This window comes from Caloenas nicobarica, chromosome 7 (genome assembly GCF_036013445.1).
Source record: "Caloenas nicobarica isolate bCalNic1 chromosome 7, bCalNic1.hap1, whole genome shotgun sequence".
Taxonomy (NCBI): domain Eukaryota; kingdom Metazoa; phylum Chordata; class Aves; order Columbiformes; family Columbidae; genus Caloenas; species Caloenas nicobarica.
In genome coordinates, this window is record NC_088251.1 from 16,983,688 (window position 1) to 17,008,491 (window position 24,804).

Below are 24,804 nucleotides of genomic sequence, written 5' to 3' on the forward strand. Positions count from 1 at the left end.
TAGGACGAGGCCAAACCATCCTTCCCGACCCGCCCGCTCCGTGCGCTCCCCCTCACAGGCTCCTTCCAGCCGCCACAGCACCGCTGAGCTCCCCACAACGCCTCGGCGCTCCAGGCCTGCACCTGACGCGAAACCTCGCACCGAGAAAAAGCGCGCTCGCCTCCTTCCACCCGCGGGACCCCTCACCGGTTGCCGCAGCAGCCGCGCCCCAGCGCCCCCTCCACCGGCACGCAGCCCCCGCTCCGCCCGAAACAGCCCGAACGCACTTCCCGCCACCGGCCGCTGCGCGTGCGCCCCAGCCCCTCCCTCCGCCCCACGGGGCACGCATGCGCCCCGGCGCGTGCCCCTTCACCCACGGGCTCGCCGCGCACGCGCAGGAGCAGCTCGCGTCCTATTGGCCGGCAGCTCATCGCACGCTCTGGAGAGGCGCCTCCCGCTCACCGGCCGGCAGCCGCCGCGCACGCGCACTCCTCCCTCCCGGGCAGCCGGCCCGCGGCCGCGCAGGCGCAGTCGAGACTGTTTCGGGAACGCGCTGTCTCGCAGCAACCTTCCTCTCCAAGGGAAATCGTGTCAGGGTACGGGCCGCCCGCAGCCCCGCTCCTCCCCGCCCCACGGGCCCTTCCCTGTTACCGACCCCTGCTGCCACCCACGCCCGCCCCGACAGCCGACTGCTCGGCCCCCCGCAGTCAGGCCGCGACCTGCCCCCGCCCCGCTCTCTTTCTTTTTCCCTCCCCGGAGCTCAGCCACCTCCCGCTACGAGAGCGCCCCGACCGGCCTGGGAGGCGGTCCTGCCCGGGGCTCCCTGCGTTCGTGGGGCCGAGCGGCTTGAGGAGGGAGCCGCACCCCGGCCTCAAGAGTCTTCTGTGGAGCGGCGGCCATGGGCCCTCCGCGGCGGGGAGCAGCCCCCCGCTCTCCTCTCCCTGCCCTGGCCCGGTTGAGGTCGGCGGGCGCTGGCAGTGCCCGGGATCCGGCGGGATCGGACCCGCCAGGGTTAGAGTGGGGCAGGTGATGGTCCTTCCCTTGCTGAGGTGCCGGCCTCGCCTCTTGCAGCTGCCTGGAGTTTCTTCTCGTTGAGGCAAGAGTTGTAGCTGTGGGAGCACAAGGGCAGAGCAACTGCCCCGAGCCACAGGAGAGGGACGGAAGGGGCTGCCAGGAGCATCTTCATCCCTGCAGTGCTGCCGCTAGAGTTAGAGAAACCTGCTACCTCTCCTCTCCGTTTCTCTTGGTCTCCTGGAGAGGAGAGGTGAGTCGTTGTTTTTCCAACTTGTTTTACTGTATCCGTGGAGAAAGGCTAGCTTGCAAGCTGCAGGACTTGTTCAGGATGGCTTCAAGCCCCAGCTGACTGGTTTATTTTATAATACTTGAGAGTCAGCCCTGTGAGGAGGCCCACTGATGGAGATAGAGGTTAGCACCGTGTTAACTGCGCGGTTCTCTCTCCTTTGCTGCAGTGCCCACTTTCACCGCTGTCTCCTGCTCTGCCTGCTCCTGCTTTCAGCATGGTAAAGAAGAATACTATCCCCGATGGGTAAGTATCCCTCACACTAAGCATGAGGCAGGAGCAGGCATAATCCTGCCCCCAGAGAGGGGGCGCTGACTGCCCCAGGTGCTTTCTTGCCACAAGCATCTTCACCACCTACAGCCAGGTAAGGTAGGTATCTTCTCCAAGACAGGAACAACACAACCCTTCATCCCCCAGGTGAGTATAATGCTCTCAGCCTGTCTGTGAACACTTCGTCAGTCAAACACAGTCCCTTCTTCCTAACCTCCTTAACCCCAGGTGTATACTTACTGGGAAAATGGGAGAATAGTCCATCCTTCAGACTACTCAGATGTTTGCTACCAGGAGTGGAGGAAGAGCTGATAAGATGGGAGGAGGTATTTGCATGCATGTAATTAAGGACTATTTTCATGGATTTGGGTCCAGAAACATCCTGCATTTTTGTTTTTAGCAAGAGGACAACAAAAATGTTTTATCAGCAAAAATAATAAAGACCCTCAAATGCACTATACGGGCTTTCTGATTAGTTGATTGGGAGTGCATATGGGGACCACAGAATGATCTCATTTAAAGCAGACACAGTTCCATCCTCCAGCTCTACTTAAAAAAAAAAAAAAAAGAGTGCAAGTTTAGAAGTTCAACCCATGCGTTACAATGTACATATACAAACTTCTTGGATAGGAGGGTGTGCTGAGATATAAAGGCACCCTGTAATGTGGCAATAACTTGCAGTTTACACATTATTTGAGAAAGGGTTGACATTTTCCTCGTTTCAGGGGAAGAAATAAGGTTATTAAGAACATTCTTGGGAGGAGCACTAAAATACAAAAAGCATTTTCTGCAAAATACGCTTTTTCTAAAAGTAATGAACAAACACTTAAAAATAACTTCAAGAAACTTTGAAGTTTTTTTCATAGCTGACAAACTTGGGGATTAAAATTTAGAAAAGCTATTTAAGCATGTCTTTCTCTGAAACTTTCTGTGAAATTTAAGTTAAAAGCTGGACAATATTGAGCTAAGGTGGGTTATGTTTGCAAACAGTCATGCAGAAAGCCTGAAAGAATAACCGTCTTCCTTGTTTTCTCCAACTATTACTAAAACTTTTAGAATGGGGTGCTCATTTCTCACTTCTTTTTCCCCCTGGCATTTGAACTGGAGCAGCTTTCAGGCTGCGTGCATTTCTTCTCTTAAGTATAGAAGAAGCAGTGGACTGTACTTTTGGCTTCTATGATTGGAAATTAATACCTATGTATCGTTCAGTGAGAGAAACATCTACTGTGGAGGAGTTGGTTATAAAGTTAGTGTTACCATGTGACAAAGCTCATGATACTGAAGTGCCTTCAGCTTCTCCAGATACTTACTTTTCCGTACTATTAACAAATCAGGCTAGACATCAACAGTATTGGGGTTTTGGCAGTAAAGGAGTTTAAAGAATTGTCAGTCTCCCAATCTCATGCAGCAGTATATTGATGTCATTCTTGCGCTAGCACAGCATGTTGTAGTTCTCCACTATAAATTAGTTTAGTTCACTGGGAAAAATAGCAGTGAACCCTGGAAGAGGAGTTAAGGAAAACTAATTTTAAGCTAGGTGATCCTGCACATGTGATTTACTGGCCCCAGAAATCATTGTTAGCAGAAGTGAGATTGTGATACACTAGAGCAAACGGACCAGTCTAGATGCTAGCGTACTATGGAAGTACCACTTGAATCATATCAGTATTGTAATAGCAATAAATCTAACAGTAACTCTTATTTTTAATGATAGTGCAAGAGAAACACTGTAGTAGATAAACAAAAGAAACTCACACTTCATATAGGCATTTTTAAAGATTGCCTTTCTGTTACTGCCTCAATTCTTTATGCAGTTTGTAATAGTTTTAATCCAAATTCCACTATGCTAATTAAAGCAATACAATAAATTTGAGGTTTCAGTTAAATTATAAGTACCTAGGCATAGTGCAACTAAACAAGAAATGGTGATTATTTTTAACTGGTCAGCTAAAACTATCGCCTTTTACAACGCTGTGTCTGCAGTGTAATTGAAGTTGCCTTTATGTAAGGGTTGTGCTATAGCACTGCACAACCTTGCTAGATATCAGCTCTTTGACTGTACTCGGCACCTTAGGTAATATTAAAGTGGTATTAATTGTCAGTGTTACCAATGGATCTGCACTGCCAGTCTTGTACCCTGTTCTTCTTGGCCCAATCTTGTTTCTGTGTCCCTGTCACTCAGCCCTAGCCCAGAATGTTTGATCTGATGCTGTTTGCACCATCTTTGCTGCAGCAGTAAGAGGAGGAGGTGGACTGAATGTTCTTTGCCTGGATTATTATCTTGGTATTCAACATACCTTTGAGCTTAACTAAAGAGGTTTCAGGATGAATGCTACATTTTTGCTTTACTCAAATTTACTGTAAGCCTCTCTTTATCCTGGGCATTTCTATAATGATGTCTGTTAGCCCAGGTGAAGCTGGAGGCTGCTATGCAGGCCCTGTCGATGGTCCTCGTTTGATTGGTCTTGAAGCTGCGTGTTTTTTAAAAGTGTTTTTCTAATTTTATTGCTGTTTGTTTTTTTCTTTTGTCCTTGAACAGCAGCCATTTCACTGGTTGTTGCTGTTGCAAAACATTTTGCTGCTAGATTCATGGGTTAATCTAGATCACATAGCTCATAAACTTTTACTGGGATGCATGAAGCTAGTTTCTTTTCTGTTGTTTTACTGAATAACTCTTAATTTTTAGGTTAAAGAAAAAGACAATAAAACATGATTGCTTTTCATTTAAATAAAAAGAGATAAGCAGTGTAATATATTTTCATGTAAAATAGGCTTAAAAACCTCTAACAGATTAGCTGTAGTATCAATAATAATTCTACTTATTTATTTAACTGGAAGCCATTCAAGCATCACAGACATTTCGGAGGGAAAGGAGAACAATATTTTTAGTTTGATTTTAACACTTTTTCTCAACCAAGGAGTGATTCTGTTGTTTAAAACAGCAAGCAAAATTCTGCCTGTGTTTTAAGATAATTGATGGTAGTTGGGGAGCGACGAAGACAAAATGTGATAGGAAAGTGGGAAGTGTAAAAGCTAAATAGTTAAATAATTTGTTAATGTGTATGTTTTGTTGACTTTCAGGTCTCGACCTGTGTGTAGCCCATGGATTGTTTACTTGTTTGAAAACTTAGAAAAATAAAGCTGTAACTGAAAATGTATCATGTGTGTGCAATGCCACTTTTTAAAAGTGCTGTCTCTCTTAAGTACTTCATTTCAATCTGCTGGTTTTAACTTGAGATAATTTTTAGTTATGCAGCAGTATGCTAAAATTTCCATTTAAAATATCATTTTAAAGATAATGTGGAACACATACCCTTTATATTTTCTGATGAAGAATCCCTTCTGCTCATTCTCTACCATAGAGCTGTCAGCAGCTTTTGAGTTTCTTGCTGATTTTGCAGATTGTTTTTTCTGGGAGGATTTAGATGGCTTTAAAAACAGGAGAATAAAACCCCAAGTTTATTAAGGTCTGACGACAAACTATGTAATCCTGGTGCATTGTTCTGTCAAATCCCCTAATCTGAAAAAAGTTCAGAATTTTTACAAAGTCTGTTCTATTGCTAGTTAAAGAAAATAAGATTTTTAAGCCTTTTAAAAATAATTTCTTATTGGCTCATCATTGCTTATATTTATGATAATCATGGTAGATTTCCATTCGGAGTTTTCCAAGAGAAAGTAGGTTAAAAAAGATCTGGATTTCCTAATTTATGGCATCTTTTAAATTGTCTTTCTATATAAGGTAATTGGTCTTTTGTGGTTGGGATTTTTTTACTTCTGCTTTCCTTCACAATGTTTCTAAACCTGTATATGTGAATATGGCTGGCTATCAGATTAAACCCTAATTTTGTGAAGCATTTTGTACATTTTATTGGTAGAGGTAACACCAAAAAGTAATTGAACTAGGTTGAAGAAAAAATACTGTATTCTCGTTTTATTCCTCTGACAGCATTTGCAGCACTTGTTTCTATATCTCTGGGTACAACCCATTTTCTAATTCTGTTTGAAAGTTTAAGAGCAAAAGCAAGAAGAGTATTTCCTTCTTTTAAATAAAGACATGTAATTTCCAGTGTTATTAAAATGAGCAAGACACAGGAGCTGGTATTAAAACTGACTTTGTAATGAATTTTAACAGTAGTTCAGATTAAATATACATCTAAATATGGTTCATACATTTAGTACCTTTCTAAGAGGAAGTGAATGAGGTAAAATTAAACTATGCACAGGGCAGATTTCACAGTTTTTCTGTATGTTTCATTTCCTTTTTTTTTTTTTAAAGTGAGGACTTCTTGCAACTAAGATATTTCATTATGTTGTGGGTTTTGTTACCTTTGGTAATGTTTTCTGTCCATTTACACTGTTTATGATCTTAATTGATTCATATACAATTTATCTATCTTAAACTAGGATAAATGGAACGTAGTCTCAGATTTTTATTTTCATATTTTACAACTAGTCTACAACTGCCAGACTCCAAAGTTTACAAGCTTGAAAATTCACTTGGGAAGACTTATCAAATTAGACACTTTTCCTCTATCATACATGATGCGTAATTTTTTGAGCACTGTTTTTCAAACTATGGTGATTAAGAATGTGGTTTTTTCCCTATATGTAACTATCCTAAGCTAAGGGAACAGATTAAGTAGAAGACTGTTGTTGTTCCCTCATTGCAATTATGAGATACAAAGTTCCTGCAATAATTTGGAATTTAGTAAAAAGTTTTACTGCAAACACCCCTCAGTGATTTAATCTCTAGCTAGCCCTTATACCTTCTCACATTGTATCTGTCTTCTATGTGACAGCTGTTTACAACAGCCTTCCTAATGATGAGTTGTTATTACTCTTGTTATTCCATTTGTTATCCATTAAACTAAGCATCTGTATGTCTACATTGTGAGCCTCAATCTGTTCTTTAGCTCATGATGAAGACAAAAAAGATAAGTTAGTGCTAAATACATTGATGAAGTAGATTGTTACATGATTTTTTTTTAGTATCAATTATGCTTACAGTCACCATGCTGTAAGTGTTTCCTTTGCTACTTCCAAACATCTGTGAATGGTAACGTTATTATTTATATACTATGGCAAGTGTAATTATGGATATTTTACAGAGTTTATCCAGCCAACATGTAGTTTTTGTTATGGTCCCATGTGGAAATTGTGAACAAAGCAAAATACTCAGTATTTAATATTCTATATAGTATTCAGTTTATTTCATAAATGATGTGGGTTTATGGAAATCAGAAAGGAATCTAGAAGCTGTTGGATGTTCCATTTTAAAGGGAGAGATTAATTTAAACATTAATTCAAAAAACTGTAAGTGAATGGGCACCAGTGTTAAAGAATCTTAGGAAAATGATTTGTATTTTAATAGTTGAAGTACAAGGTGAAAATGCAAAAAGGCCATGTAGATTTTAATTCATCCAGCTGTATCCTCTGAGGTCATAGTGATAATCTGTTCTCACATGAGGAGAAGAAATAAAAGTCATAAATTTAGTAAGTTACCTCTCTGAAGGTAAAATTGATCTGCTAAGTTGTTTTCCTCTTCAGATAAAGTTTTTTATACTTTCTAAAAACCTTGAAATCTCTGAAATGTGATTCATCAAGAGTTTTTTCAGTACAATGTAGGTTTTGTGAATGCCAGTTCTGTGTATTTTTAGAACTGCTAGTATTTTGGGTGTTGTAACAGACCTTCATGTTAGTAGGGGATTTTTGCTAAGTGTTGGTGTGATGGAATATTCTCTGTATTTTTCAAAGTACCAAGAGAAAGTGCGGTCAAGAATGTTTCTTTGAAAAAGAAGCACATACAAAGTAAACACATTTGCAAAATCTAGAAGCTTTGTATTTTTATTAAAAGTAAACTTTACATTTCATTGTCAAATAAATGATTTATGTGCTCATATGAAAACTTTTAAAAGGTGTTTGATTCAGCCAAGTTGAAAAATTTCCACCAACTATAATATAATAATAGTTTTTTAGCTGTTGAACCTTACCCATCTGCTATGCTTTATATTGGTGCTACTTGTGTGTAAATGCTGTCCTACCATTTTGAGGGAATAATTTTTTAGAAGTTGAAGAAAGCAAAAATACTGTTTTCAGATGTCCTGGTGATACCTTGAAACCACTTCATGGAATAATTGCAGATTTGCGGGCATAATTCTAATGTATAATAAGAGCAATCATGCACATTATCTCTAAGAACTATTTTCTTTGTGGTAGTGCTCTATGGTAATAGAGATTAGATGCTTTATGGTAATAAAGATTTGTTTTATTATGGCTCCTGACTTTAAACTTGCAAACAATAAAGATGTCTTTATTTAAGCTGCGTAGTGTGCTGAATAAGCTTCTGCCCTTATCAGTGCTGTAGCAATATTCTGTTGATATTCTTCCAGCATCTTCTAGGCAACTCTGTGTTTACTTTATCCCAAAATTATGCTAATCTATTAATTTTATTCAAATATATTATAACATAATTTTATACTTATTCTAAAAATATCTTAGTTTCTTGGTGAAACAGGCAGGTTACTAATGGAAGATGGATTTTTAAAAATATTTTACTTACATATCAGGATTTAATTGGTTATTTTTTCAAACTTGTGCACATCAGTTATGATTGCTTGATTATGTGGTCAAGGAATTTTAGGAACCATTGGGTGCTGCTGTTTGGAAACCTAAATCTTTATAATATGCTGGTAGCTGGATTGCCTGTCATAGAAAAAATATAACTATCATATCTTTCTGATTGGAAGAGTTTGAAATAACTGTTTTATTCAAATTGTGTGAAGTATGGCACCAGATTGCCTGATATTTGTAAGCTACTTCATATAGTTTGAAATAACTGCTGTTATAATTTTAAAGGAACCTAATTTTTATGTGCTTTGTGTTACCAAAGTTTTAATCCCAAGAGCAAGTATCTTTTTAAAAGAAAAAGTTTTACATGAAGCTGCAGGTGTCTTCTGTTAAATCATGTAATTTGAAATAATTTAAAAATAAATATTTGTTTCATTACAGATGGCGGAGTTTGACACCAGTTGGACAGCCTATACCAGGAACAAGGTTTATTGCATTCAAAGTACCTTTAAAAGGGGTATGTGTAAAAAGTAACTACAGATTAGCTCTGTTAGATATAGTGCCAAAGTAATGAAAAATAGCATGAATATTCATATAAACTTCAGGAAATTTTATGAAAAATAATTTATTCAGATTTAGCCCTTCCAGTCATCTGCTAGTGGCTTTTTTACATCATATTCTATATTTTTTGTCTTTCTTTTAAAATTTTGATTTGGTGTTACTCCTCTTATTTATCTTTTAAAAATCATAAATCCTCTAATCATTCAGCATGATTCATTTGGTCACTATTAAGTGGCCTAAATTCATTATCTCATTTAATATCTTTTCATGACTGTTATAAGAAAATCATATGGAAGGGGTTATGATTTGAATAGCAATCTAGGGCAATGTAAGCCAAAATATAATATTGCGGAAATCAAACACTCATTAAAGGACAGCAGCGGCTGCAGGACTTCTAAGATTATAGATTCACATTACAAATGTAATAAATAAAAAGCTTCAGTGATCTGGAGGAACACAGTGTATTAAAAAAAAGAAGTCTCCATAGATTTATTAATGTGCTAGTACTTCCTTTAGATTCTTACTAACATGGAATGCCATCTTAATCTGTTAAATATGCTGAGTCACATCTTTTACTTCTTTGTAACAATACAAAATGTGGAGGCTCTTTTTTAGACTCTTAAGTTCTTTGGTAGATTGAGGCATACAACAAATTTGGGCAAATTAGGGCAAACATGTATAAATTAACTCTTACAAGTCCTTGCTTCAGATAGACAGGAAATAAAAGTTTCTACACTCTTTTAAAGTTCAGTGGTTAGACATAACCCTAGCAGTTAAGAGTAAATATGCTGTCTAAGCTGTTGCCTACAGATTACACTCTAATATTCACATACAAAAAATTTGGTTCTTCAGGTATCTTAGTGCCCATTACATTTTCAGTCACCATTCAGTTCACTTTTATCAACAATGGCTGAAGTGGAATGCTTGCAGGGTTTGCTCCCTGCAGCTGCTTTTACAGCTTTAGTCTGATGGTTTGGTTCCTTTGACACCACAGATCTCGTACTTGACATTTGTCATGTTCTCCACGATTCTGGTGCATAGTATAATAGCTGTGTGTCTTTCTACCAAAGACCACCAGTGGACATATCTAGCAGTGAATATAAAATTCAGTAGATTTATAATTAGCTTCTTTGGTATTGGGGTATTTGAGAGAGGATTTTTTTGCATCATGAGCTCCTGTAATTCCACTTGATCCAGCATCCACTTTTTTGCATAGATGTACTGTAATAGGCAGGATTTGATCAGTGCATGTATTTCCAGTTCCCTGTCACTCCAGATTTCAGAGGAAAATACTTCATTGCTAACTTTGCTGTTTCCCTGTAGCTCCTGTGATGGTCTGGAAGGAGTTCCAACAGAGGTCATGAAAATGGCAGACATTCTCAGAGCGCGTTTATAGCAATATATCACAAGTAGGCACTCCAGTGTGGTGCTCATGTCCAGTCCTAATGATCTCACTGGGGCACAGATCCCTGTTCTGTGAAGCTGTCCTTGAACTTGGCCAGGTATAAAGTCTGGTACCAAGAAAGCAAAATCAGTAGCATTTCTGTCCCTTCAGTTTTTTCAGTCTCAGCTATGCAAGATGCAGAAATGACGAGTCTGCCAGAGACCCTGTGCTTGAAGCTCATGGAGTTTGTGGCAGAATACACATAAAATGTGTAGCTGGCTAAACTCTGATGTCTTTGCAAAGATGGTGGAGGTCAGTAAATCCATCTGGAAATGCTGAAGAACTGATTGGTCATACTCTGTCAGAAGTTGTATTATTAAATTAGTGGAACAGACCTGTAAATATGCAGCAGTTTCTCTCTGCTGCCCATTAAGAAATTAATGATTGGTGATTTTTACCCAAAGGGAAAAGGCATTTTTTGAAAAACTGAAAAGATTTGAAAATGTGTTGAAAAAGCACATTCAGCATTCCAAGACTCAAGGGTTGTTTTAGCAGATGTGCTGATAGTAAAGGCTTTAAGATCATGGGTTTACTTGGAAGGTTTTTCTGTCCTGCTTTGCGGATCATCACTGTAATCCTAAAAGTAACATCGTAGTACAGTAGGACTGGCCAAGTTCTTTCCCATGCCATTGGAAGGATTTTAGAATTGATACAAATTTCTCACATTCTCAAGCCCAATTAAACACCTAAACTACTGAATACTGAGCAGTCTTTCAAAACGGCCTTTCATAACACATTTAATTCTTTACTCAATGAAGCAATATGTTCAGAGATACCTTATTTTTGTAATTGTATTCCACCTCAGTTTGTGTGACTTCAGGTAGTAAAGGAAAAGAATTCTTTAATGTTCTGTCATAGACCTTTTGCAGATTCACTGTTGTCACATCCAAGTCAGTAAGTTCAGTTTCAGCTTTTACTACAAGTCACTGCTGAGTAGTGGTGAGATAACTGATTCATGTTCATTTTGTTTGAACCTCAACAACTTCCACTGTTTTTTCAGTAGCACACCAATACCTGAAACACACAGGACTGAATAATTTCTATATGCTTTCTACCTACTCTTTTTAGTTCAAGCTTCCTAATGGCATAACAGCTTTGACAGGACTGTCCTGCTGTTCATTCTTTAATTTTGTTTCCTGTCTCTGTTTCCAGACTTGAGATAAGTGTTTGCTAGCATCTTAGATTATAATCTGTACAGTCAAAGGAGGAATGGTTAGTTACCCTATACCATCTGTGGTTCTAAGAGGTGTGTGGTCAGTGGCTGCCTTGCTTTCCATTAGTTCTGAGTCCAGTCTGCTTGAATTTCTTGTTGATAAAGGAACTGAGAGGTGGTCGAGGCTGCTCCATCTTTTGCCACTGTCATTACTGGTTGTGACTGAGCCTGTGTCAAAAGGCTCTCACAACAGACAAGTACATTATTCAGAGAAAATCCAGTCTTGCGTACATGAGGCATTTTCATACGTAGAGTGAAGAACACATTTCCAAAAATACAGGGTGAGTAAACATTTTTCCCGCTGTTTCTGTTAAATGAAGTTACTTATTCATTACCCACTAACATGCAGCTTTCTTAGTCACCATATTTTAGTCTTATTTAATATTTCTCAGTGCTAAATGACATGCAAGTATACTTTGCCAAGAGATGAAGTAGAGATAAAAATGTCTGCACAGTGTTTGTGAGGAGAAAGATAAAACCTTTGAAAGAAATGAACTCTTGTATCACAACTGATAATGTTTTATGTGAAATACACTGTTAATTTTGTGTTATTTTGCAGGATAAAGTATGTTTGGGGGAAAGGGGATTGTGCCGTTATAACTTTTGCAGATGTTTGGTTACTTAAAAACCAGTATATACATGCTGCATTTTGCAGGATTTTTGTGTCTATCAAATTAGTGCTCATTTTAATAATGTTTGTTAACATCGTACAAGTGGAAATTCTCATGCATTTTCTTGCATGTTCACCTGAATAGGAATACATGACAAATTCTAGCTTTCTTTTTATTTGCTTCCTTTTTTATCCGTATGATACATAGGTATGGCTCTGATACTGTAAACGTCTTTTTTGAATGCTGGTGTTTCCTAGTCTTAATTAAAGCAGCTGAATAACAAATGTCTTGTTATTTGAACTTAAAAAGAAAATCTTTCTATTTTCATTGTAGGCAATTAACCAAAGGCTTACCCCAACCCAGAAATTTACACCGAAAGACTTAATTGCTGCAATGAAAGCCCTAAATGTGGAACTTGGATTAATTATTGATTTAACATATACCACACGATACTATGAAGTTAAGGTAATATAAGCATAATAACAAAATAAATCAGTTACTGCAACCTTTGTTTTAAAGTATTTATGCATTTGCTTACCTTGAATTGGAATAGACAAGCGAGCCATCTAGACTTATTTTGTGTCTCCAATATAAACTAAATGCTTTATTGCAGAGGAAATAACTCTTTCTCCCAGCTAGGAGCATTTGTGGCTTATTTGTCTTATGGTAACTCAGAGTGATGGATAAAGACTTCGGTGCCAGGCACCACAGAAAAGATGCAGAAGACCACAGTCTGTGCCCTGAAGACATTCTCATTTATCTCTGGGGTCTTTTTTTACTGGTCTTCAGTAGAATCCATGAAGAAAGTGTACACTTCTAAATTACTTTACTAATTTAAAATTTTCTACTATTGTGGTTCAAACAATTGTCATTAATCAGCCTTCTGTTGGAAGGGAGAATAAATAGTAGTGTTATAACTGAATGTTAATCTTCGAATGTACATAGGCTATAAGCATTAAAGTGTTGAATATGTGAGTATATGTGCAATTGTGTGTGGAAGGGACAAATATTGCTAATAACTGTAAAATGGGTTAGAATGGAATTACAAAAGTCTGCGCTCTTTAGCTAATGTGCTGCTTTATTAGTAGGGATGAATAAGTTTTCTGTAGAAACTGTTCTTTGAGAACAGTCTTTAAAGTGGAAATGTAAATGGTAGTTTCTGAGAGCGTCTCTACAGAATTGTGTCAAGATCATTTTCAGGTTTCTTTGAACTACTGTTTTACACTGGCATTATGTTAGATATTGCTTAAGGTTTTTCATTGATGCAAGACTTCAATTATTTTTTACCTTTTTTTGTTTTCTTCTTGTCACTAGGATTTACCTAAAAGTGTGCAGTATAAGAAACTTTATACCATTGGACTTGAAGTCCCTGATAATGCTACTATCCTACAGTTCAAAAAATGGGTCAGAAAATTCCTATGGGAAAATGCGGGAAATGGTAAATAGATTTTTAACTCTTTGTCCAATATTGGAGGACAAGGCTTTTCATGCTCTTTGCTGTGGTTACTTTGGCTTTTTCTGTGAGAAAGCAGGGATATTAACTGCCCAAGTGCACACAGTTTTCACTGCAGAGCATAACTCTGATTTTGCTGTGGATGATGAACTCAGTTTTGTGAAAGAACTCTGACGTAAATCTCAGGTGTGAGAGGCTGAATTCAAGTGGTGGGAAAATTAAAAGGTGTGAGAAGAAGTCTTGGTCCTTGCTCAGGAAGTTAGTGTGTAGGTTCTTCCTTTGCTCTTTTTTTAGCTTAGGGAAGTTACTTGGAAAGTATTAGGTTTTATTCTGGTTTTGATCTAGTGATGTCTGGTGTGACAAAGAATAGTCTGTATTTGAATCTAATTATTTCTGATTCTCAGAATTGAGATAATCAATTCCTAATTTGTTACTGGATGAAGACGTGCAGTTCCAGCTAGTAAGACGATTTTGGCAGGGTTTATGTAACTTGGGAGAACTTTCATTTTGGTGTTAACTCACTTGTTGTAACTTGCCATCTGTTTTCGATTACCCCTAAGGTTACTCGGGATTCTTCTTACAAAAAATTTTGGGGAAGTTGTGGTTTTTTTAGTGTCTGAGTTGTTAGGACACCAACTTATAATAAACTTACATGGTAATGTGACTGTCCTGTTCTGTGGCAGTTACATTTTCTCTCATGCAAAAATTTATCAAAGTCCCACTTCAAAGACCGGAACTTTGTTCATCTGATGATTAAAGGTTTTCTTCTGAAATCTAGCCTAAAACTCTCAATCAGTTAATACACCTTTATTCTTATGCCACCTTTGCCTTTAAGTATTGCTGTTCTCCATCCCCCCATTATTATATTCAGTATCTTAGATTTGGTTTTACAGACTAAATAAGACAAGCTTCCTAGAGCCCTTCTCATAACCTTTTATTTGTGACCATCATAGTAGTCCTTTCTATTTCAACTTCATTTTTTTTCACTTTTTTCATGAAATATGGATAATTAGAATTGTATGGGGATAGTCTGGATGCATTTTTATTGGTGCCTTGCATGACCATTTTAGTGTTTTCCTATTTCTGTTGGAAACACCTCATCTGAAACACCCTAATAATAGTAAGTTATTCTGCTTTTTGACCTTTACCTGCTTAGTATAATCTGGGGGCATGGGCCAGGGGGGCAAAGAAAGAAAAAAATGTATTTATTTAGAGATTACTGAGTCCCACTAGAGTGCTTCTTTTATCCATGCATGAACCTAAATTCCTCATCTCTATGGTTCATCCCAATAATGATCCAAATTTTTAGTCCATTTAAATTAATTCTTCTGGTAATGTATTTCGTGCTCCTAGACACTAGGGGCATTATGCGTATTTTCTCATTTTTGTAAGTTTTACAAAAATGTGTAAGTTAAGTTCCTCAATTTTACATTCGCTTGTTTAGATTTACTTTCAAAACCATATTTTATTATGTTTCTTCTGTTACTGCAGTTCTGGCTGAGGCCAGCCACTTTACCTTTCATCACTCCTCTTTCTTTTTTCCTACGTTCTGCAGAGTTAATCTCAGTCTTCCCAGGTTTGGAAGTATGTAGTAAGCTAACTGCTGCTGGAGATCCAGCAGGAAGAGAAAGAAGTCTGGATTTGTCTATTCTTTTACAGGCTTGACATTTTGTAAATAGCAAGCATTATTTATCATTACTTTGCTAGAAAAGTACAGCTTTTTTTTTTTTGTCTTGCACTGATTTTTTTAGTAATTTCACTTTCTGAACTATTAAAGACTCTGTTTTTCTTTTTGATAGAGAAACTCATTGGTGTTCACTGTACTAATGGAATTAATAGAACCGGCTACCTTATATGTAGGTAAGCATTGTATAAAAACAGAAGTAATTGATCACAAAATATAGTGTTCTTATATTAATGTGTGATCCCTTTGGGACAATAATCTAATCATATTTTTCTTCAGATATCTTGTAGATGTTGAAGGCTGGGATCCAGAGGCAGCAATCCAAGGTAATTATACAGTGTGAACTAAGGCATATGTTGGGTTGTAATTCACAATTACTGCAATTGTATTCACTGATACTCCAATTCTATTTTAGTATCCTTAGAGTGTGCTGGCTTCCATAGAAGATTTTATCTGACTGTTGATTCTATTCCAGGCAAGGCTTGAGCATTAGCAGATTGACAGCATTGTAGAAGTCTATTTCAGCTGCTTAAAATCTTTTTTTTTTTTCCTTTTGCTTTGAAGGGTTTTCAGTCATAGGTTGTTACCACTACTAGTTTCAGTTGTTCTAAAAAATGCTGCAATGATGCTAGCTTGCTGAAGTATTTAGTATCAAGTTAGAATTCTTTCAAATTCAGCATCTCATGGTGAACACAAACTTGCCTTTCACATTTTTGTGGCTCAGTTTGAGCACATTTCATTAGACTTGTATCTTTTTTTCCTTTAGCTTTTGGTGATGCTAGAGGTCATCGCATGGATGGTCTTGTGTATCTCACAGATCTCAGAACACAACCAATGAGAAGGTAAACAAAAGCCTTTAGTTGTATGGCTAAGATTTTCCAGTATGTCTACTCATATTTTGGAAAGTTCACTTCCAGTTACAAGCCAAAATTAACCCCCTCTTAAACCTTTAATATGCAACTACACATTTATTGCAAGACTTCTGATATGAATAACACAACGTGCAATGTACTGCCTTTGTCCATCTTTTGAATTTGTATGGTTCAAAAGATTTTTTTAATTTGACAACTACTGTCGAACATTGCTGTGGTTTTATCATACTATGACAAGTGTATGGAGTATTCTCTCGTTATACACTGAAAGAAGCCACTTCAAAGATTTATTTATAACCTCTATGATCCGCCTGCTACTGTTAGCATGGTAGAACCAGATATTAAAAAAAAAAACACCCAACAGTTTTAGGGATAAAAAATATGGGAAAAACTACCGAAGTGGAAGATTATTCTCAACTCCTCTGTTCATAGAAGTTGTATCCCTGGTGTGTAAGAATTTCATGTTCATAATATTCACCTAAGAATACTAATCTTTACATCTTTCTAAGTTATTTGTGTCAATGATATCTTGTAGCAGTAAATTGATTTTAAAATAATACCTGACTGATTTGAGGTTTTTTAGTTTAATTGAATGCCATTTCTATTACTGTTATCATTGTTTTATAGTCCGTGCATGATTAAGTTAGTCCCGTGTCAGATTTTTGAATAGGTGTAGTGCTGGTCTCACATCCTTTAGGATGTCATTCCAAGCTGATGAAGTTTAGGTATTCTCTTTGCTTTCCCTGCAGTCCTTCCTCAAATAAATGCACAAGATTAAAATTTGCTGAGTTACAAATATCTGTAAATTTAAGTTAACGTAAAAAAAATTTCTGTCATTCTGAACTGAAGAATTGTATGTGGTTTTTCTTTTGGTTTTTGTTATTGTTGGTTTTGTTTTGTTTTTTCTCAATAGTAAGTTTTAAAAAAGGAAGTTCACGTGAGATGTTTTTATTCTTCTTAGTAACCTTGGAATGGATGTATGGGATTCAGATGAAGATATTATTCCACCACCACATGCAATGGAAGAACCTGTAGAGCGGTTCCCAAATGAGGATTTTCAGGGGTAATAGTCTGAAACATGGATTTAAAAGCCAGAAAATCCCACACAGTGGGAAAGATAATTGTTTCTTATTGAAAATACTATAGATACTCTATTTTAAAAGAGATATTATGAATATAGCCTACTCATGCCAGGTATATTTGCAGAATTTGATGAAACAGGGAAAAGATAAAGAAAGAATGTGTGCCATTAGAATCCATAAGTAATTAGTTCACTTGGAAAAATTTAGAGTCTTTGTCCGTCCTTTATTATTCTACAGTAATCTGCAATTATTTTTAATTAATTTGAAATTACTGGTTTTGCCTGTTTAACAAGTGCTGTGGAATTCTAATTGAATATGTGTCACAGCTTTTACTATGACACTGAAAGTTTTATAATATTACAGTCTGGATTCTTAGTAGCTTTGATACCTCTATATTTTACTTGCAATGTCTTTCTTATCAATTCTTAGTTAAAAATTCTTGTTTTCATTAATGACTTGTAGCACTTAAATATGATGTTCTACTTAAGACAAAAACTTCTTTACAGGTCTGGGAAAAGATTAAGAATTTATGATGACCACTCTCACAACGATTTGCAAGGACAGATGCAGTTGAGTGATTTTGATTTTATTAATAAGGGACCTGGACAAAGACGGAGACCATTTCATGACCATCAGACTCGGGATGATTTAAGAGCACCAATGCAGATGAGAAATTGGGACTGCAATAGAAAACCAGGACAGAGGAGAAGACCCTTTCCTGATCACCAGTTTTATGATGATTATCAAGAAGACATGCAGCCGAAGGACCTGGACTTCAGTAACAAGGGACCTGGACAAAAGTTGAGACCTTTTCATGGACACCAGTTTCATGAGGATTTACAGGCAGAGAGACAATCAAGGGACATTGTATTTAACAGAGGCTGTGGGCAAAGGCAACGATCTTTTCCTGACCATCCACCTCACAGTGATTTGAAGGAAGACAGGCAGTCAAAGGATTTTGATTTTGGTAGCAGAGGCCGTGGCCAGAGACGAAGAGCGTTCCATGACCACCAGTCTCCTGATGAATTTCAGACTCAGATGCAGTTGAAAGAGGTAGATCGTGTCAACAAAGGTCCTGGCCGAAGACTGAGATCTTACCATGACTATCAGTCACATGATGACATGCAGCCAGAATTAGGAAATTTTGAATTTGTTAATAGGGGTCGTGAGCAGAGGTTGAGACCTTTCAATGATCACCAGCCTCACAATGACTTACAAGCAGAGGTGCAACTAAAAGATTATGATAATAAAGGTACTGGACAAAGGCGCAGACCTTTTCATGACCATCAGCCTTATGATGACTTACAGGAACAGACTCAGTTAAAAGACTTTGATTATGTTAACAAAGGGCATGGACAAAGGCCAGGACCTTTTCATGATCATCCAGGTCACGATGACTTGCCACGTGAATGGTGTTCAGACAGGTAAAGCATTCTTGAGCTGTAAGAACAGAATTGGAGAATAAAAGTATAAACCTCAGCACTTTTAGATTAAACTTAAAATTAATTTATTTTTCAAATAAATTAATTTGAAATCAATTAATCAGCCTTTTAAAATCATATATAAATGATAATTTAATTACCTTTTTTTTTTTTACTTACGGAAGGGTTTGATGTAAACTGGAGTGCTGCAGCTTTGAAAATCAATGTTTCCTAAATCAAAAGGTTGTGCTTCTTTAAATTAAAGCTTATGTATTTCCTTTACTGTTTTAGAGACAGCTTGAAACAAAACTCTTTGTCTCACTTTGCTTTGTACAGAAACTTACATTTAAAAAGCAATACTCAAGACAGAAGAGGATATGAAATTTTATTTATGCCCTCAGCCAGAGATAAACAGTAATGTCATGAGGAAGCTTGACTTGCATTTGTTTATTTCATGAGTTAATAGTTTGTTAGAAATCCCTTTGCTTCTGAACATGCATCATATTCTCCCAAATACATATATCACTTATTAGTAAACCTATTAGATTCTGACATAATGTTTCAAAATATTTTTAATATTTCAGAATGCAGTTCAGATATTTGTTGGACTAGTAAAGCTTGATTTAGTCTCTTCCATTGTACAGCTGAAACAGAAGATATTATATCATTACAATGAAGAATACCATTTCAAGGTGTTAAATTAACACAATTAAAATTTTAAGTAAATTTTAATTTAAAGTAAAAATATTTTTATCTTATTTGATAAATGCATAGTTTTCAAAAGCTTACAACCACTTGTAATCTTCTTAACATGTGATTCTTTTGGTTATTTGCAGAATTCAATCTTTTTCTTCCCATGAAAATGCACCAGAACCTCATTTCCCCTCATCTCCTTCGCTTCAGAGAGATTATGGGTCTGATAATGATGACTTTAACAGAAGTTATAGGTAAATATCAGATTTCATAGGTTCAGAGGTTGTTTTCTGACAGTAAGTCTGTTACTCCCCCAGTTTCCTAGCTAAAAAAATACAAATAAACTGTACAGTGTAAAAATTGATGTTAATAGTGAGGTGGACCGCAAACTGGCTGAAGGAAAGAAGCCAGAGAGTCGTGGTCAATGGGGCGGTGTCTGGTTGGAGGCCTGTATCTAGTGGAGTCCTTCAAGGGTCGGTACTGGGACCAGTATTATTCAATATATTCATCAATTACTTGGATGAGGGAATTGAGTGTACTATCAGCAAGTTTGCTGATGACACCAAGCTGGGAGGAGTGGCTGACATGCCAGAAGGCTGTGCTGCCATCCAGCGAGATCTGGACAGGCTGGAGAGTTGGGCGGGGAAAAATTTAATGAAATATAATAAGGGAAAATGTAGAGTCTTACATCTGGGCAGGAACAACCCCAGGTTCCAGTATAGGTTGGGGAATGACCTATTAGAGAGCAGTGTAGGGGAAAGGGACCTGGGGGTCCTGGTGGACAGCAGGATGGCCATGAGCCAGCACTGTGCCCTTGTGGCCAAGAAGGCCAATGGCATCCTGGGGTGTATTAGAAGGGGGGTGGTTAGTAGGTCCAGAGATGTTCTGCTTCCCCTCTACTCTGCCCTGGTGAGACCTCATCTGGAATATTGTGTCCAGTTCTGGGCCCCTCAGTTCAAGAAGGACAGGGAACTGCTGGAGAGAGTCCAGCGCAGGGCAACAAAGATGATGAAGGGAGTGGAGCATCTCCCTTACGAGGAAAGGCTGAGGGAGCTGGGTCTCTTTAGCTTGGAGAAGAGGAGACTGAGGGGCGACCTCATTAATGTTTATAAATATATAAAGGGTGGGTGTCACGAGGATGGAGCCAGGCTCTTCTCGGTGACAACCAATGATAGGACAAGGGGTACTGGGTTCAAGCTGGAACACAAGAGGTTCCACTTAAATTTGAGAAAAAACTTCTTCTCAGTGAGGGTGACGGAACACTGGAACAGGCTGCCCAGGGAGGTTGTGGAGTCTCCTTCTCTAGAGACATTCAAAACCCGCCTGGACGCCTTCCTGTGTAACCTCACCTAGGTGTTCCTGCTCTGGCAGGGGGATTGGATTAGATGATCTTTGAGGTCCCTTCCAATCCCTAACGTTCTGTGATTCTGTGAATATTTTTGCTTAAATTCAGTTTAAACCATTACATCTGAACACTGAGCAAATAACGTCACTAATTTGTGGTCCATCTATATTGTGATTATGAAATGGTTTGAGATTCCCTGATATTAGTCATTGACATGACAAGCACAGTTCAAGCTAATGTACTACAAAATATGAACAGCTATTGCCAGTAAGCAAAAAAGCAAAATACGGATGCTATATTTAACTCTTAATTGCTGTCTACAACAAGGTAATGAGTTTTTCTGGGAGGGATGGTCAGATGCTGGAACAGGTTGTGCCCACAGCAGCTGTGAAATCCCCATCCTTTGAGATACTCAGAACTCAGCTGGACATGGCACCTGCACAAACTTATCTAATTAGACCTACTTTGAGCAGGTGGCTCTAGGTACTTTCAGAGATCCTTTCCAGTTTAAATTAAGCTGTGGTTCTGTGAGGGAGAAGATTTTAAAATGACAAAGATTGTTCTGATTTGGCTTTATAGACCACTTATTTTACCAAGTAAGTAAGGTACTTGAAAGTAAAGAGAATCCAAAACAAAAGGTGTTTATATTGTATATGCATTTTTAGATCCTTCCATATGTATTTTGTAGGAGAGTGATTCTTCTATTGCAGAAAAATTAATAATTAAAGTATTTGGAGGTATAAATCCAAAGTATATTATTGCCTGTTGAAACTATGTACTAGAGAGCTACTATTACATATTATTCATAAAAATGAAAACATGGGCTTAGGAACTAAAATGGCCCCTAGGTAAAGAAACCTTCAGTAAACAGGGAATTTTAATTAGAAACAGCACTTGAAACAAATGTCTTCCAGTAGAATTACTTACTATAAAGAGCTATGATTGTAATCATTAGAATTGAAAACTTAAGATAAACAAGTTTGCAACATCCAGTAGAGAGGATTTTAATTTTAGGGGGTAAAACCAAGGATTTCTAATGGTGGCCACCAACAATAAGTCAGCTGGTTTATTTCTAAGGATTTCACTGTTCGTATTTGTTCTTCTTACAGTAAGCGACCAAATTGTCCTGAAGACAATAGAAGAATGCATCCCTCAGATGAATTTAATAGAGGAAAAAACAGATTTACACCATATTCTTCACGAACAATGCATCCATCTTCATCTGCACACCAAGAAGATAGTTCAATAGACTATGAAAGAAAACCTTTTCAAGGTGAAACTTCCAGAGAGATGGAACAAAGCAAAAGATTACCAGCTGTAACAGTTGATTACAATTACGGTCTGCCGTTAGGTTGTAGACCTGAAGAGGAAGAGAGAACACATTATGATTTACCTCCAAGAGAACACTACAACTGGAACTGAATAAAAAGGACAGTGTTTGCTCAGCTTAGACTTAATTTTACCCATTTTACTTTGTATGTGGACCAATTTTTTTTTTTTAACAAATTAGGAAAATGCAAATTTCAGTAGTAGAGAACTGGTCAATATTGTAAGATTAGCTTCTCCTGATATTTGGTTCTTTAAATTTGTTAGGGTCTATTTGTTAAGCGTAGTTGGAGACAAGGTCTCAGTACACATGGAATTAAAGTAGTCCTTCCTCTTAGTGAAATTGGAACCCTGTACCTTAAAACAACTTTCTGAGTGATTGTAGTTGTGTCTTTTGTTTTACATTTATTTAAAATGATGTGATTTCAGGATGCAAAAGTAATAATAAAATACTAGCATTGAGATTATAGAAAAAATACTATCAAATGAATGAAGCAAAGTTATGTCCACTTCCTTCTTTAGTCTCTGCAGCATTGCAGTTTGATTCTAGATTTTATGTACCATCAACAGAACTGACCTATTATAGTTGCACTTTTTTTTCAAAGCAGAATTTTTCCCAGATTGCTGAGAATGTGGAAACTGATGGAGTTTGAATACTCTAAATGTCAGACTTGCTTTTCAGTTATCTGAATACCCCATCCTGATTTTTTTTTTTCTGATACCATAGGTTATATATGTTTCGGAATAGCCAAGTGCAAGTAAATTGCACAATTTTCTCAGCAACACCTGCAAATGAGGTAGCTTATGTATCATCAGCTTACAGTGCCTATATATTTACACCTCCTTGTTCGTCAGTCATATCTGTCTTACTCTCTGGATCTATTTTTTACTAGTTTCTTTTTACAGCGCAGCAGAGTAATGTATTCAGAATAGAAGAATAACCTCTTCAGGTAAGTTACTTTTACGAGTAATGTATTGAACAGTCTCCTCTGAACTGGCACTTCAGCGAGTCTCAAGAAGGTGGGGCAATAAACGGGAACTAAAGTCACACCAGCAGCTGCATGGTAGCACTAGCAGCTCCTGCTGTGGATAAAGGAATCTTAGCTCATAGGATGGAAAGCAGTATTGATGTAATACTTAGGTAATTTTTAAAAATTATATTGTTCATTATTACATTTTAATAAATTAATATTTTAAAGGCATCACAATAAGGATAAAACTAGATCATGATATTAAAATAAGCAATTAAAATCAATGCTAGATAGTTAATTCATGCAGTTAAGAAACTACCTCAGAAGTAGCATAGTCTTAAAGCATGAAGCAGGAGAGTTGTACGTATACACTAGAAAACTGGGGGGGAAAAAAAAGTGTTTATGTGTTCATAGCCAGAACCCACAGAGCTTTTTTGCCTTTTAGCAGCAGCATAAACCCCAGATTTCTGAATTCATGGTTCTATGACTACTAAATAAGGTCTAGATTTGAAAAATGTGGAATATCTGGCAACTCCTGTTGTTATGTAACACATGCAAAAAGTTCCCAAAATCAAAGGATTCTGTGGATACGAATTCAAACTGCAAATGCTCCATTGCCTTTGCAACTGGTAGAACAACTTTGGCTTTATTGTACAAAGTAAATAGTTTTCTCATTTTCACAGCAGCTAGTCAATTGTATTTCCCATTAAATCTCTGATTGTGAGCCTCATTCATGCGGTCTCAGGAATGAAGATCTTTATATATAAACCGGTTGGGGAACTGAGCACCAAATGTTCAGAAAAGGCATTTATTCTTGCACTTTCCTTTTTTTTTTTTTTTTTTTGAATGGGGGTTAAGCTGAGACTCTACCTAGACTTGTTTATTTGGATGTGAGGAAGATCTGCAACATGGGCTACTATATTTCTAGATTTTTTTAAAAAAACAACAACAAACCCCCACCCTGCTATTCTCCAGAGAGCTAAGAATTAGTGACTGGTATTACAAGCTTTTTTTTTTTTTTATATTATGTATGCAATATTCATACAGTGAATAAAGAGCAAACAATTCCCCTTCGTATCTTTGGGGATTTGAATTATGTATTTTAGGACTGAAGTGACCCTACAGTCAATCCTTCATTGCTTTAGAGCGCGGCTGCCAGGGCTGCCTGGGTAGCTGAAAAGCTGGTGCACTGGAAAGCTCAGGGCAAAGAGAAATGTGGCGTATGGAGTTAGGATCAGCAGTAGCTGTTACCAGCCCTTGGTCAGATCCTGCAGGACCCTTGGAGGGTTTAGACAGAGTCACGTGGTGTAATTCCTGTTATCTGACAAAAGAAACATCACTTCTTTAACTATGTTGGATTCTTCTTCTCAAGCAAAATTAATAGATATGATGTTTCCACAAATAGCTTTGAGATGGCTATATGAAAATAGCCAAAGTTGGGTTTGTATATTTATTTTATTTTTTTAGAATTTAGGATAAGGCTTTCCAGCCTGTTGTTCCTAATGGAATTCGGCAGAGCTTACCCACATAATACGTTACAAACTGTTACTGACACTTATCTTGAATTCCACAGCTGAGTCATCACTGCATATTTTTATCTGTAGTATTCAATTACTAATTGATCCACGTGGTGGAGAATGAAATTAAATGAAGTAAAATGTTTGTCATTTTTAAACCGAATATTGTATTACAGTGGCACTCATTAAAAAAAAAAACACACAAAAAACCCCAACACCTTTATTTATTTCAGTTTTATTAAAATGTCATAAAATCTTGCTGGTTTCTTGTGTATGTTCTTAGCAAAGGTAGAAATAGCTGTTGTTCTATCACAGAGCAATAAAAATCTAGACTTGGATGGACAGTGGTGATTTCCCATTGCCCTGGGTGTGAAACCTTGAAGAAAAACACAAGGATACAGAAAATCCAGAGGCAGCACAAAATTATTTGAAGGAGTTGTAAGGGTTTTAATATATAGAACTATTAAACTCTGAACTCACAGAAAACTTACTTTC

At 37.5% G+C, this 24,804-nt stretch overlaps 1 protein-coding gene across 1 annotated transcript; it reads left to right on the forward strand.

Moving 5' to 3' along the window:
- Window positions 1-543: 543 nt before the first annotated feature.
- On the forward strand, window positions 544-23,146 carry LOC135991014 (uncharacterized). The gene is made up of 13 exons (XM_065639245.1): window positions 544-575; window positions 1,051-1,243; window positions 1,449-1,525; window positions 8,558-8,633; window positions 12,279-12,410; window positions 13,260-13,383; window positions 15,198-15,258; window positions 15,362-15,408; window positions 15,849-15,924; window positions 16,916-17,017; window positions 17,543-18,460; window positions 19,294-19,404; window positions 21,605-23,146. Exons 3-13 carry the CDS (start codon window positions 1,497-1,499, stop codon window positions 21,915-21,917), a joined length of 1,989 nt encoding a protein of 662 aa, XP_065495317.1. The 5' UTR covers window positions 544-575; window positions 1,051-1,243; window positions 1,449-1,496; the 3' UTR covers window positions 21,918-23,146.
- The last annotated feature ends 1,658 nt before the right edge of the window (window positions 23,147-24,804 follow it).

Coding starts and splice junctions, on each gene's coding strand:
- LOC135991014 (XM_065639245.1), top strand. CDS start 1,497: ATGGTAAAGAAGAATACTATCCCCGATGG. Junction 12,411..13,259: donor CACGATACTATGAAGTTAAG/GTAATATAAGCA, acceptor TCTTGTCACTAG/GATTTACCTAAAAGTGTGCA. Junction 15,409..15,848: donor TCCAGAGGCAGCAATCCAAG/GTAATTATACAG, acceptor TTTTTCCTTTAG/CTTTTGGTGATGCTAGAGGT.